This window comes from Hylobates moloch, unplaced genomic scaffold, assembly GCF_009828535.3.
Source record: "Hylobates moloch isolate HMO894 unplaced genomic scaffold, HMol_V3 SCAFFOLD_14, whole genome shotgun sequence".
Taxonomy (NCBI): domain Eukaryota; kingdom Metazoa; phylum Chordata; class Mammalia; order Primates; family Hylobatidae; genus Hylobates; species Hylobates moloch.
The window spans coordinates 32,987,154-33,002,657 of NW_026652289.1; the positions used below are offsets into that span (position 1 = coordinate 32,987,154).

The following is a 15,504-nucleotide window of genomic DNA, read 5'->3' on the forward strand; positions in this document are numbered from 1 at the left end:
GTGTGTATGGTGTACCAGGAGCATGCTGGTGGGGGCTGCATAGCCATGAACCAAGAGACCCTGACCCCAACTGTTGACCTCACCACCCTGCCTCCTGCTGCCATCACCCGGGAGAGTTGGGGGCTGGGCACCTCCCCCCACCACCTGCCCCTTACTACCCTCTCCCCAGGTGGAGAAACTTGCCTGTTTTTCCCTCTCTGCCTTCTCTGGAGAAGTGGGAAGAATACATTTCCCTGGGGTAGTGGTGGGGACCCTATGTCCTCACTCCCTGGAGACCAGGGACCTCTCTAATTAGATTCCACAGGGTGAGGCTTCCCCAGCGTTTTTGTCGATTCAGACTGGGTTTGGTGTATGGTTTATGTGTCATCTTTGCTGTCCAGCTTGCAGATGGCGCCGTGGTTGCACCCATGGGTTCCACTGCATTTTTAAACCAGTCACCCAGGGCTTCTTTCCTGTAACCAGCCACCAAACCTCGTCATGTGCTGGCATTTGAAGGCAGCAGACAAAGTGCCCAAAAGGAAAGCAGAGAGAAGGCTGAACACTATCCGTGTACCACTGTAGCTGTGGAAGGCTGTTAATGTAACCAGTTGTCCAGTTTCTAGGTCTTGGGAGGCAAACACCGCAGCACCAGCGTGCTGTGCTAAGCAGGTGTTCTGCTCACTATGTCGCAATAGAGGGAGCTCAAAAAGGGAATCTTCCAGCAGATGGAAGCTTTGATATCCCCATCCAAGCAGTCTCCTCTCACTTCACCCCAAGGTGCTGTTGAGAAAGATGAGACTGTTTCCAGGGAGGTGAGGAATGGGCCAGTCCAAGAGCATGCTACAAGTGCTAGCTGGGGCAGGACGCCAAGGGATGACCGAGCACTCCTGCCACTCAGCCTTGGGGAGGTGGGCAGGCCCCTAGGGAAGATGGAGCCCCTCTCTCCCTGCCCCTACCCCTCATCCTGACCTTGGCCAGCAGCCAAACCCTCCAGGGTTGTGTGAGGGACACACGTCACGTTCCCATCCCTGCCTAGGACACTCCTATCGCTCTGGTATATTTGAAAAATGACCTGCAGCTGCCTTCCCACCCGGGCTAGCAGCTCTTTCCAGAAAACAATGCCGATCGTTGTTCTCACCCACTGAATGCCGGGTCTATGTATTCCACTCTAGGGGTGGCGGGCCCTTAAAATGGGGGAGGAGGAAATCTCATTTCTTTCTGGATAGCATGACTTCTGAGCATTAATCACCACTGAAATGATGGGATGTTTCCAATGAAAAACACATTCTGGAGGGATAATAATGGATGATGTTTTTAAAGAAAACCATGACTTAACAGACCAAGGGAAGAGAACGGTGTTCCCTTATACTGAAAAGAAGAAAGTGGCCATTGACCCCTGGTGCCAGTGGAAGGGGTCGATCAGACTTGCAGGGCCTCTGAGCACCCTCACAGCCTAAGCCAGCCTTCTTTCTGTCTGTAATGTGGAGATAACCATGCCTCTCAGAGGCCTTTTGAATCAAATGATGCGGTACATGTTCAAGGATCTGTGTGCTCTGAGCCCTGGGAGGAAGTCAGGCCGAACCAGTCTGAGGTCAAGTTCATGTGTATTTTGCTATGTCTGTGTGTGCTCCCCAGAAACCCAGCTGTTTAGATGCCTTTCTATGTTCTAGGCAAGGAGATACAGGCTCGAGTTCCATGACCTTAGCAATGAACAAACCTTGTATCACGCGAGAGGGTAGTTACAGACAGTTTTCAATGTGGACACACCATCTCTGAGGCCTACACTTGCTTTGGTGGGGCCTGACCCCCCTGCCCCACCCTGCAAGGCCTGTCTGCCCGGCTGTGGCCCCCACTTGCTGTGGGCATGTGGCCAAGTCACTTCAGTTCAGCCAGCATTTCTGGAGTTGCTGTTCTATGCCAGACCCTGTGCTGGTGATACAAGAGTGGACAATGACTTGGCCTAAAGGGAGACAGACAAGGAACTGGCTATAGTGGCCCATGCTGAGTCCCACTGGGCAGGTATGAAGTCAGCACTGTGGGATCCAGACAGCCCCTGCCTGAGGAGCCACAACTGGGGGTGGGTGCAGGTAGAGGGTAAGACTGCTTTTATTGGGATCAGTGACATTGGCCCGTGACATTTGCCATTGCTTTAGAATTTACAAAGCACTTTCACTCAGGGTATCTCATCAGACCGTCACCCGTCTGTCCCCATTTTACAGATGAGCAAGCTGAGGCTCAGAGTGGTGATAGGGCTTTCTTCACAGTCACACAACTAGCAAATGGCAGGGCTGGTAATCCGCCTTGGCTTCAAGTGCGAGATCATGTCAGAGGCTTAGATTCCGAATTTGAAACAAGAAGGAGCTGAGCTCTGAGATGCTCATGTGGTCGTTATTAAGTCAAGTGTCTGTCTGCTCTCTCCCCAGCCCATGATGCCCATCACAATCTGCTCCCCCAAAGGCTTTGAGTCAATCGTTTACACTTTAGTGTAAGTCTGTAATCCCTCTAGGAGATTCTGCATGTTCAGCCTCCCCTTAATTGTGAAGTTAAAAGTCGAGTCCTTATTGAGGAATATTTGAGCATCAAAAATCAAGTGCACAGGCACTGGGGACCCTGGGGCCCTTTTCTGGGACACGTGAAACTGTGCCATGGCAGCAGCCAGCACTCGGCATCCAGATCAAGAGAGGCAGACCCTCCATCCGCTGTCACTCCCAGGAATGTGAGCATCCCGTGAAAGGCGGTAACCAAAATTTAGTGCTTTTCTGGGCAGGGGCAAAAAGGAGCGTGGACAGACACTTCCTTGGTGTGGAACACTGTGTGTGAGTCCACAGAGCCCGCCACTGGGCCATCCGTGCTTTACAGAGAGAAGTCCAAGACCTGGGCCGTGCTCACATGAGAGCAGTGAGCTTGCTAAAGAGCAGCGAGGTCCCAGGAAATTGCCAGGAGGGGCGGCTGCAGGGAAGTGAGGTGGGCTGCAGGGCCATGCTGAATGGTCCAAAGGCCAGTGCCTCCATCTCCTGGGCCCCCTGCCGTCCCTCCATTTGCTCAGTGTCCCTTGTCAAACCAGCCGCCTTTGCAGGGAGTGAGAGATCAGAGAGCAGGGAAGCCTGGTCATCCCGTGCCCCGTCTCCACCACAGTCTGGGTTCTAATCACTGCCTGCATGTGGCTAATAAGTCAGAAGACAGCATCCCTAAGGAGTGCTTCTTTGTCATTGACCTCAGAGCAGGCAGGTGGTTAAGACAACACAGGTTCACAACCCAGCCCCGCTGCCGTCCCCGTCTCACCTTGTGTGGGCATCATCCGCCGTCGGGTGAGTTCGGGGGTAGCCCTCATAGGGCTGATTGAGGAGTGAATGGCATCCGGGCATAGCATTCACCCCAGTGCTGGCACATGGGAAATGCCGAGTAGGGGCTTTTGGTCATCGTTATTTTCACAATCACCGTCTGGGGCAGTCATCAGCCTCGTCTCTCATCACAATCTCATTTCTTATATGGGCCTTTACAATGTTTATGTCTTCAAAGAACAGTCCATCGAGCGTGGTTCAGGCCCCATAAACGGTGCGTGCCGTGGTTGAATACCCACACGTGATGGCGGCGTGGCCTGTGGCAGCTGTCTCACTGCAGCTTTTGCAGTGGATGGTGGGAAGCAAAGTTACGCACAGGGAACAGCCCCAGGAAAGAGGATGAAGCTGCCCCGCAGTCTCCTCTGCGCTTCAGTCCCCAAGAGCTCTGGAGGCGACCCGGCCCCTGCAGGCCATCGGGGGTCACCTCAGCCTCCTGGTCCCCTGTCTAGAAGGTCCCAGCCACAATGTGCAGATCGGCAGGCTGCGAATTCAGAGGGAGGAAGGACCCCTGAAGCTGAGACTGCCGGGAAGAAAGCAGGCATCGCAGGGGTGTGGGAGGGGGCTTGTGTCTGTGAAAGCATTTCCTGTTTCTCGGCGACAAAGGCACAGGGAGTGGGGGTTTTCTCTGTTGTTTAACACTCTGCTGTTTCAGGTTTCAACCGCTTCCGCTTCCGAGGTTTTCCTTGCTCATGCCAAGTCTCGGGGGGAAATCTGTTCAAAATGCTTTTGAAGAGCTTTTGACATTTCACCAGCCGAGCACCTTTTCAGTAGAAAATGCAGTTGCTGTCAGGATTCTGTCTGTCTCTTTCTTTGCTATCCAAAACCAGCCTGAGGCAGGCTGGCCCCTCAGAGACTCATTCAGTGGGGCCGGGGGTGGATTCATTGTGCTTTGAGAGTTCGGCCTTGTATGATTTCACCCCATCTTGAGCTTGTGCTCACCCTAGAGCCAGTGGGGGGAGCCAGTCGGGGGCAGCCCTGCCTGGGCCACTCTGCAGGAACCAGAGCCCAGGCATGTATAGCTGACATTCCTGGAGTGTTTTCCTGAGAGCGTTACAGCCTCCTCTAGCTAATTCTCACTGTTGGGATCTGGTGTTATTTACAGTTGTGATTTTACAGCTGGGAGAAGCTAGGGGAAGGGAATCCCGCTGTGGGGAAGGATGTCATCAGGGTAGGAGTGATGGAGACCTGGTTCCTCCCCTGTTGGGGGTGGTACGGGCAGGTAGGGGGCAGGGGCAGGCCGGCTGTGTGGCTTGGGAAGACTTACATGGACACTCTGAAACCTCACATTCTGCCTCTCTGAAAGGTGGCGCCGCATCCCCAGCAGACACCACTTATTGAGCACCTACTGTGTTCTGAGCTCTGGTTACAGCAGCTGTCAGCCTGAGGATTAACAAACTCGTACGTAAGCCCAGTCCCCCGTACACAGCAGACAGGCAGGAGGTGGGCCGTGCTGTGATGGCGACTGCCATTACTATTATTATTAAAGAAGCTAGTAACTCTTGCACAATGTCTCACTATCACGTTGGTCTGGGGAACCTAACACCTTTTCTGTTTTTGCCAGAAATTCTACCTAAAGGAAAATCTCTTTTACACAGTAACTTCACGGTATAATTTGCACAAAAAAAGCACATGAGTAAATCCAAATTGAACCTCTTTTTGCTCGTTGTGCATCAACAATTTTGTTACTGTTTTTCCAGTGACACCCCCTCCCTGCCTGGGAAGGGTGGTGGACAGACCCAGAGGCTGCCTCTCCACCGGGCGGCCAGCTCCGATGCACAGCTGTGGGCACCTGGTGGGGAGGGGGCTCCAGTCACTTCAGGTTTCCTGGCAAGGAGCTTTTCAGTTAAATTTATTGCTGCCTCCATTTCTGTCTCAGTTACCTGAATCTTGGGAAGCCACATGAAATTGGACGTGATGAGCCCCTGCACAAAAGGACCATCAGTGAGAGCTTCAAACAAGACCAGATACGTTTTTTATAGATGTTTGCTTGGATTATGAAAGCCTGAAAAACGGCTTCACAGCGATGCTTGGGGCAAATTCGATGCTATCAGGAGACACTACAGTCTCCTCACTGTTCAATTAAAGCTGGAGCCTCAGGGGAGGCAGACAGAGAAGGAATTCACCCCGTGCGCCCACCGTGGCCCAGCTCAGGTTACGAGGGTGTCATTCAACAGCATCCCCTTCAGACCTGTCTGGAATCATGTTTGTCTTCAGGGCCAAAACAGCCTCTAATTGTGCTCCCTGAGGTCTGGCTGCCAGATCAACTCAGGGAGCCAGGCAGACAGGGCTGTGTGCACCTGCCTGTGGCGGGCCTGGTGACCGAAGGGCAGCCCAGGGAGTGCTAAAGGAGTGGGCCAGGGGACTCAGTGTGCCTTGCTGGGCTCCAGGAGCTCCCTGGCCAGCTCACCGTGGCTCTTGGCCGTGCATTTACTGTTGAGAATAATAACAGCAGGATTTGTGGAACTCCACTCTATCTGAGACCCCCGGCTAGGCTCCTGTTCCACACTGCCTCTACTGCAGGAAACAATTCTACAAACGAGTTTGTTATCCTCATGCTACAAATAAACTGAGGCTCAGAGAGGTTAAGTCATTTACCTGAGGTCACACAGCTAGTAAGTGGGGATGTAGCATGCCCCCTGCCGCCTGATGCCCCACACTGCACGGCCTCTCCATCAAAACTCTGGTTAAGGAGAGTATATTACCTGTGGATTTTAGGCCAGGCAGGGCCTCAGCTCAAATGAAAATGCAGCTGGTTAGGATGGTGGACCACCAGCAGGTTACACCAGAGTCATTGGCAGAATTCTCCAGTTTTATTTTTAATTACATAAGTAGCTCTTACTATAGAACACACTAAAAGGAAAATTAGTCCCAGAAACCATATGATGACATGGTAAATTTTTATAATGGTTTGTCTTCCAAACTATTACATAGGTATACATACACACATCTATATTAAACAAAAATGGGGTGGTTTCTGTACATGCCACTTTGTAACTTGTCTTCTCACCTAACACATGGAAGCATCCTCTGGGGGGCTGGCCCAGACACAGCTCCAGGCAGTTAAGCAAACACCCCAAAATTCTCAAAAATTCTTCCAAGTGAGCCAGAGCCACTCATAGCCCACAGCTGTGTGAACAGTGCCCACTAGGACTCCAGCTAGAGTTAAGCAAAGCCTAATTCTGATGAGTAAAATGCCTACAAGGGGCAGAGCCCTTAGGACCACCTGCCCTCAAAACTGCCTCACACCTGGCCCTGACCTGGCCCTGCCTCATGGGGGCACTAGTGAACAGTGAGAACAGACACCTGTCCCTGTTGAAGGACTTTGGAGACACCCTTCCATGATCTCATAGAGCAGTTCTATTTAAAGACTAGAAAATTAAAAGCCAGTGACCCATGCTAGGAAAGATAATGAGTAAATGGTGGAGATGGGCAGTGACCTGGTTCTTTGATTCCTGCTTCCAATTAAAGCTCCATTCAGTACAACCTCTTATTCACATAGGAGGATGGAATTCAGTCTATGAGATGGGGTCGCTGGACCACTCGCCGCTCCTACCTCTGCAACTTTGAGCAAGACACGGACCCCTGCCAACCTCAGTGGCCGGCATCAGCCCTGAGGGTTGTGGTGGAACGTTCCATGCTGCCGCGGAGGCCTATGAGGGGTCCATTGGGAAGAGCAGGCATACCACCTGCATATGCTGGAGATGTGCCACGTGTCAGCCTTTTCCCCTCGGCCCCAGAGCCGGCTGCACAAGACTAAGACCTTTCAGAGGGGACATCTGTCTGCAGGGTCACCCTAAATGCCTGAGTTTTACGATGGTCATTGATCATTTCCAGGCAGAAACCTTGCCAATGCTGCACGTGGTTTTAATAGACCCACAGGGTGAAGCCCTTGCCCTGGTGTGATCTTCACGTACATATTAGCAACACTCACAGAAGAAACGGAAGCCCTTCCTGGCACTCCTGCAGGGCTGAGCCCCTTAACAGCAGTATTCAGTGGGACTGACTACCCAGCCGGCAGGGCACAGGCACCTCTTCAAGAGATGCAGGGGAGTGAGGCGGGTTCCTCCATCCATCTGTGCAGTTTCCTCCCCAGAAATCCAACAGCCCCCGCCCCATGCCCCTCCCTCCAGGAAGGAATAGGAAGCTGCCTGGCTTTCCCTCCTGGGTACATGTTTTGCAGTAGAGGCGGCACTGTGGCCAATGGCCCGAGAGAAGATCTGAAGACAAAAGGGATGTTGGTGTTGTCTGCAGGTCAGCAGTCAGCAGTTGTATCTCTCCGTTTTTATTTTTTTGAAAGAGTCTTGCTCTATCACCCAAGCTGGAGTGGTGCAGTGGTGCAATCTCGGCTCACTGCAACCTCTGCCTCCTGGGTTGAAACGATTCTCCTGTCTCAGCCTCCCAAGTAGCTGGGATGACAGGTGCTCACCACCATGCCCAGCTAATTTTTATATTTTTAGTAGAGACAGGGTTTTGCCATGTGGGCCAGGCTGGTCTCGAACTGCTGGCCTCAGGTGATCTGCCCACCGCAGCCTCCCAAAATGCTGGGATTACAGGTGTGAACCACTGCACCCAGCCCTCTGTTCTTAAGTGGGCCTCATACGTGCCAAATAGTCACAGAAATTAACCCTGATTATATGGTAAGCCCGTTTTCCCAGGAAGCAGGGTTTCTTTTGAATTACAGAACACATTTAGATATAAAAGTCTCTAGTGATGTGAGTGGACTCATCAAATGCCTGCCATCAAGTAACTTATTGATGTAGTTATACATTCATAAAGTTATGCATTATAGACATTCAAATTTAGAAATGTTGCTATTTTCTTTAGTGTTTTATAAAATGGAGCCTTATGGAATGGATGCTTTGAGGTCAAAACAGTTGAATAGAAGCAGTTTTGTATGGTGCAACCTAGTGATTGTAACGTTGGTCTCATCGTCACCAGCTCCACTTTGAGTCACCTGTTGGTTTGCCAGAGGACATGTGGTCACATGTGACTTCACTCAAATGCTGCCCTTTTTCAATCCGTGTCCCACTCCCAGTGGACCGCTCGCATGGTTTTGCAGGGGATTGGCATGACTTTGCTCTGCATTTAGCGTTCGGCTCTGTGGCTTTGTTCTGCGTTGGGATCATTGGCCTTTTCCTTCATCCACCACGTTTGTGTGGACTCTCAGTTTCTGGATACAGCTACTTACCAGATTGCTTTCATAAGTGATTTTTTTTTTTTTTTTGAGACGGAGTCTTGCTCTGTTGCCCAGGCTGGAGTGCAGAGGTGCAATCTCAGCTCACCACAACCTCCACCTCCCGGGTTCAAGTGATTTTCCTGCCTCAGCCTCCCGAGTAGCTGGGACTACAGGTGCACACCACCATGCCTGGCTAATTTTTGTATTTTTAGTAGAGACAAGGTTTCACTATGTTGGCCAGGCTGGTTTTGAACTCCTCACCTCATGATCCGCCTGCCTCAGCCCCCCAATGTGCTGGGATTACAGGCGTGAGCCACTGCGCCTGGCCTCTAAAAAGAATTTTGACTGAAAGCCTTTGCTCCCTTACCTCTAGGCACACCTGTCATCTGGCTATAAACTGTAGTCAGGGCTGCACCTGGATGTTGTTCTTGCTTAATTATACATATTTGTGTGTGCAGAGACACAACTACTCCTTAACAGGAAGAAAAGAGAGCTCTTTGCATCCTCCACAGGGCCCTGGGAGGAGGTTCAGGTTAAGTCAGAGGCCCTCGGTTCCGAATGCCCATTGCAACCACTTGGAGAGCTTTATAAACACTGAGCCCTCGGTGCTGGGACCCCTCCACCATTGGATTGTATTGGTGTGGGATTTTTCAAAGCTCACCAGGGAGCTCCATGCAGTAGATCCCAGTGTGCAGCCAGCTTCCTCCAAGGTGCCCCCAACACCAACAGGGCGGGAGTCGCGTTGCTGGAGCACCTGTCTTGTGTTCAAGGCGGGAACTTCCTTGTGTGACTTCATCCCTCAGCCTCAGCACTCCTCAAACTTGCATGTGCCTGATGCTGACTCCTGAGGTCTGGGGTGGAGCCCTGAAATCTGCATGTGTAATGCATGAATTTGAAAGGCCATGAGCAGCCTCTGAAGGGTTTATCTAAGAAAAGGAACAAGGCATGAAGTGGAGGCCCTAGGGTTGGCCTGGCCTGTCGGGTCAGAGCCTGGGTTCCAGTTTGAACGTGCCGGGGGCCCACGAGGGAGCTGCTTGTGGTTTTCACACCTCCTTTGTGAGCTGAACACACCGGTGCCCCTTTACAGCAGCATTCCCTCCGAATGTTTATCATTCTAAAGTGAAAAAAGACGCACAAAACATGAACCTGCTTGTCAGGCAAGGAAGCTGAGGAATCTACCTGGCTTGCAGAAGCCCCCCTGGGAGCAGACAGCCCTCCCAGGCACAGATGGGACACCACCGCCTCCCACGCAGCTGGTGTCTGGAGACTCCGTATGACCCCCAGGAAGGTCCTTTCTCCAGCAAGGCCAGGGTCAGGACCAAGGGTGAGGACACGGGAAGCACAGGATCTGCAGGGCACCTGCCACCCTCACCACGTGTGGCATTCAGAGAACAGGGCTGCGCCCAAACCCTCCAGGCCCTGCTCCCCTCTCTCCATCGCAAGGCACCATTGCTAACTCCAGCTGGGCTGCTGTACCTGGTTTTGCTGACTGCTCTTAGAACCCTGTAAATCAGGGGTTGTGTGGGCTCTGGCGGACACCAGACAGACAGAGTATACTCATGGGCCTGGCTGTCTTCCTGGGAAGAGGCCAGTGTAAGGGAGAAGAGACCGTTCCAAGGGCTCCTGGGAGAAAGCGAGGGCCGAAAAGCTGAAGAGCAGGATCTGAGTAGAGGACTCAGACACCCGGCCAGTTCCTGCCTGGGAAATGCTTTAAAGAGTGTGGAGAGAGGCCGGGCATGGTGGCTCACTCCTGTAATCCCAGCACTTTGGGAGGCCGAGGCAGGCAGATTGCCTGAGGTCAGGAGTTCAAGACCAGTCTGGCCAATATGATGAAGCCCTGTCTCTACTAAAAATACAAAAAAATTAGCCGGGTGTGGTGGCGGGTGCCTATAACCCCAGCTACACGGAAGGCTGAGAAGGAGAAATCACTTGAACCAGGGAGGCGGAGGTTGCAATGAGCCGAGATTGCGCCAAAAGCGAGACTCCATCTCAAAAAAAATGTGAAGAGGAGGGACGGAGACCAGAACCACAGAGCAAAGTCTTACCAGGTCCACCCCTTGGGAATTTGGGGGCCTCTGCTCAACCACGTTGACCTGGTTTTAGCAAACATGCCACCTCCTCACGCTGGGGCTGGAGATGCCAGCAGCCAGGGATGTGTCTAAATCAACACTGTCAGCCACATGTTAATGCGTGACTCTGGTATGCAAGAAAGGTTGCACTTTGTTTTCTTTTACTTAATGCTAATCCCCAATCCTCCAGGCTTGTGGGAAATTCAACCCCAGTCATTACTGGGCACTTCTCCATGCGGCAAAGGCCCCAGAGCCTCATACAGCAGACAGTGCTGGGGAGACCTCTGTGGTCATCAGGCCCAGTCCTTCCTGGGGGCCACCAAGCCATGCTGCTCACCATCTCAAAAACGTCAGAGCGTGGAGCAGAGGCGAGCGGTGGAATGCAGCTCGCATCAGTTAATATTTCAGCAGTTGTCTTAACATCTTAGTCTCCTCTGGCTGCTGTCACCAAGTACCAAAGCCTGGGTGGCTTAAACATTTATTCCTTACAGTTCTGGAGGTAGAGGGTCAAAATCAAGGTGCTAACAAATCCAGTGTCTGGTGAAGACCCTCCCCCTGATTTACAGGCCACCGTATCCTCTCGTGGTGGAGAACGAGCGAGCTTGGGTCTCTCCCTTCTCGCGCTATTCCCAGCATGGAGGCTCCACCCTCATGACATGTAACCCTACTCACCTCCCAGAGCCCCCCACTTCCATGGTTCCAACATCTGCATTTTGCAGGCAGACATACATTCCAGAACATCTTGAAACAGTCTTCCATCAGGCAGCTGCTATTTTTGCCCTGAATGATTGCGTGTGCCTGGGCGTGACACATAGGGCCCAGCCCAGGGGCAGCCACATTGTGAGGCCATCGTCCCAGCCCCCTGATCTCGTGTAGGCCCCCACTCAGGCTGTCCTGTCTCCGCAGTGCTCATCGACCTGCGGGAAGAGCCTGCAGTCCCGCGTGGTGCAGTGCATGCACAAGGTCACAGGGCGCCACGGCAGCGAGTGCCCCGCCCTCTTGAAGCCTGCCCCCTACAGACAGTGCTACCAGGAGGTCTGCAACGACAGGATCAACGCTAACACCATCACCTCCCCCCGCCTTGGTGAGTGTCTTCACTGGCCCCGGTTCTCAGGGGGCTGCTGTGTCTCCTGCCCAGTAAGTCCTCCCTGACCGTGAGTTTCTTTCAGCCGGAAAGCCCCCTTCTTGGGCCTCGCTTGTCACATAAGGCTGACATTTGTCAGTTCTGTAGAAGAGGTTTCAGAGATGGCATTCCATTCCTTGCTATGGAAGTGGTGTTTGCTTACTGCTGTCTCAAACACAGGCCCCTGAGCGTCTCCCTCACCCCTTTGCCCATCACAGGAGAGTGTTCCACAGGCATCGTAGGTTTCCTGTGCATGAGGAATGTGAAGGGAAGTGCGTCTTTCTAGAAATGAAAGCTCCGGGGGCATCCTTCATGATGCCATGAGGATCCAGGCTGATGCTTGAGCAGCAGACAGGCGTGGTAGAGGGGCTGCAGACTGTGTGAGTGGTTTGGCCCTGGGTGCTCGGAACCTGGCCTCTTACCAGTTCTTGCCCCAGGTCAGTGGTGATATGAGGAGAAGAGCACTTAAAGATCTGGCTGGGTGCAATGGCTCATGCCTGTAAATCCCAGCACTTTGGGAGGCCGAGATGGGTGGATCACCTGAGGTCAGAGTTCAAGACCAGCCTGACCAACATGGTGAAACCCCGTCTCTACTAAAAATACAAAAATTAGCCGGGCGTGGTGGCAGGTGCCTGTAGTCCTCGCTACTCGGGAGGCTGAGGCAGGAGAATCGCTTGAACCCAGGAGGCAGAGGTTGAAGTGAGCCGAGATCACGCCACTGCACTCCAGCCTGGGCAACAGAGTAAGACTCCATCTCAACAAAAACAAAACGATGATATGATCATTCCTTTTAACAGAGTTTCTGCTTCGCTAAATAGAAGTCCCTGAGACATATTTTCCTACCTGAGGCTGGAAACTCACCAAAATGAAGGGGAGTTCTAGCATCTTTGTTGCGGGGGAGGCCTTTGAGCTGGCAGAAGTATAGTTGTGGCTTTTCAAGCACAGGCCTGCTTGGTAACTTCGAGACCTCCCTCAAGCAGGACCTTCTCTCTGTGCAATCAAGACCCTGAAGGATATTTGGGCCACTTGTATGTACTTGGACCTCATGCTTTTTGGGGTCCTTTGATGTCCACTGTTCCATGTCGTCCTGCTTTATAAATGCTTACAGTCATTGTACCCTCGGCCACAAAACAACAGTAAGTGCCACTTAGCTCGGAAGCAAGGTGGCCTGTGCCCTCTTCCCTGAAGAGGCAGCCAGACCACCACGCTCTGTCACGTGGGTGGGTTTGGATGCAAAGGTGCATCCCTGTGACAGAAAGTGGCACTCCCAGTGCCCTGGCAGGAGGCATGGCCTAATCAGTCAGTGCAAAGCGTTGACATGTGCACAAGGGTGAGGGAGCCCAGACGGGCAGACCACAAGCCCTCCCTGTGCGTGCATCAGGCCATCCCTGACCCTGGGTGTTCTCTCTCTCCTGTCCCCTTAGCTGCTCTGACCTACAAATGCACACGAGACCAGTGGACGGTGTATTGCCGGGTCATCCGAGAAAAGAGCCTCTGCCAGGACATGCGGTGGTACCAGCGCTGCTGCCAGACCTGCAGGGACTTCTATGCAAACAAGATGCGCCAGCCCCCGCCGAGCTCGTGACGTGCAGTCCTGGGGGTCGCTCAGAGCTCAGACTTAGGTCTGAAACCCACCCACCCCCACGAGGCTGCTGCAAGAATCCAACTCCTAGAACATGAGCGTGGACTTGGCGTTTGCCATTCGTGCTTCTGTACTTAACATATTGTTAACAGCCACTGGATGGCTTTCTACAGCAAGGAAAAAGTAGGCATGAGTCACAAAGTAACTTTAATTTCTAGGATTCCAGGTACCTCGAAGGGAAGCACCTCTGGCAGACAACCGTCGAGAGAGAGACATCATTTAGTGTTCCTGTCTTGGCTCGCTTTTGACATTTGAATTTCCAGTGTTTGGTATATCATGGAGGAAACATCCCCAAAACGAGACATGTGAGAAAAGGCTTTATTCTGAAAGCCGGCAACAACCTGGAGGGAGGGGCGGGTGTTGGTGAGCCTCCGCCCACGGCTTCTCTGGAGAGGACTGGAGAGGACTGGGCCGGGCTGCTTAGCCCATGTTTCTCTTCATCTACCTTCTTGACCACATGAGAACCAGGACGTTGCCTCCATGCCCGTCTCTGACAACATAGTCTCCAAATCCTAGGTGTTGCCTTGGAAGTCTTGTCCCTGAGAGTGTCAATCTATATATGCCAACGAGGACGCCAGTGCCGCGCAGTTCATACTTCCAAGAGAGTCTGGGTTTGGGGAAGCATCGAATTTTCAGAGCTCTGCCGTTCACCGTGTAGGGAAACAGAAGGGCCTTTCTTCAAGGTGCTGTGAAATAAGAAACGGTAATTGCGGCGATGGGGTTGCTTCCTAAGACAAAGGTAAGCTTGGGCCAGCTTCGTTGGGGCGGATGGGCACCTGCCCTGCCTTCCGGGAGCATCCACTCTGGCCCGCACTTCGTAAAGTTTTGTACCTTAGAGATGCCGTACCACATCCCAGTGGCTTTCTACCGACCGTGGCCATTTATCTGAAGGTAAGATGACATTTGGGACCTCTGAGGACACACGCCCAGGCCTAGGATCTGTAGAGCAAGGCCTGACTGCTCTATCCTGGCACGGAGCAGCCTGATGTGCCGGGTCCAGGGGAGGAACTCCATCTGGCTGGCACTGCTGCACACCCGCCGAGCCTTCCTGTAGTCCAGACTTTGTGGTACCCATTATCATCACGCCTGTCATCACTGGCCCATCATCTTCTTGGTGGGGCAAGGATGATGCATGAGGAAGGTCCTTCCCTCCTGCAGCCCCCTCACGCCTGACGGCAGATGAGCAGAGTGGCTTCTGAGAGCACAGAGGATGGTAGAACCCTGCCTGCAAGGAGGCCGGGCAGGCTGGGGACAGGGACCCTAGCTGCCAGGTGGCCTGTTTTGCTCAGCAGCTCGGTGGGCGTTTCATGGGTGCTTATGTCCTAGGACTTTACCGTAAGAAACACTCCTCCCTGGTGTCCGACAGAAGGTCTCACTTGGACTTCCATGGGATCATCCCCCAGTGCTTCTTGATTTATTGGTGCTGTGTTTCTGTGTTGTGTTTTGTTTTGTTAGATGTCACAACGGTAGAGTTAGCTTAAATCAGAAAGAGGCGCCTCTGCCTTCTCCACCCTGTCTCACGAGCTGTGTTTTTGTTTTTACTACCCCAGAGGCAGGGAAGCGGTAGGGATGTCAGGGAATTTACTCACTTCCACTTGAACCGACGAGAAGTGTTGAGAAACTTCCGTGGGTGCTCTGTGGAAAGAACAGAGAGTGTCAGGATGGAGCGGCCCACCCTCGCCCCGCGGCCTGTGCAGACCACTGTCCTCCCGCTCAGGCCTGGCCACCAGCGGACTCCCATGAATTCCCATTGTCACAAAGCCCTCAAAATTTTGGGGGAGCTGAGGTTCAATTTTCTTCATCCCCAAATGAACTGTTAATTCACCAAAAGACATCTAGACTTTTGCAGCCAAGGAGCAGAGCCAGGCGAGCTCACTAAGGAAGCCTTAGCTTGGTCTCCTGCATGGGCCCTGGTGCCTCCAGCTATGCCCGCATCACCCTGGCAAGGGCCCCACACCCTCAGAATGAAAAGGATTGATTGGGTTATTGTCAGACACTCCCATTAGTTCCCCTAAAGTCTGCATCTTCAGAGCTCTTTTAGCTCATCTTTTTGTTATTATTTGAGACAGAGTCTCCCTCTGTTGCCCAGGCTGGAGTGCAGTGGCACGATCTCAGCTCACTGCAAGCTCCACCTCCCGGGTTCAGGCCATTCTCCTGCCTCACCCTCCCCAGTA

The 15,504-nt window shown here is 52.7% G+C and overlaps 1 protein-coding gene across 1 annotated transcript in view; it reads left to right on the forward strand.

Annotated features, from left to right (window-relative positions):
* The window catches only part of ADAMTS17 (ADAM metallopeptidase with thrombospondin type 1 motif 17), a 361,454-nt gene extending 347,557 nt beyond the window's left edge, over nucleotides 1–13,897 (forward strand). Inside the window, exons 21-23 of the mRNA XM_032175346.2 lie at nucleotides 11,472–11,649; nucleotides 13,113–13,635; nucleotides 13,847–13,897. Of these exons, the coding sequence (XP_032031237.1) occupies nucleotides 11,472–11,649; nucleotides 13,113–13,273 (339 nt within the window). The 3' untranslated portion in view covers nucleotides 13,274–13,635; nucleotides 13,847–13,897. The remainder of the gene's footprint in view (nucleotides 1–11,471; nucleotides 11,650–13,112; nucleotides 13,636–13,846) is intronic.
* Nucleotides 13,898–15,504: the final 1,607 nt, after the last annotated feature.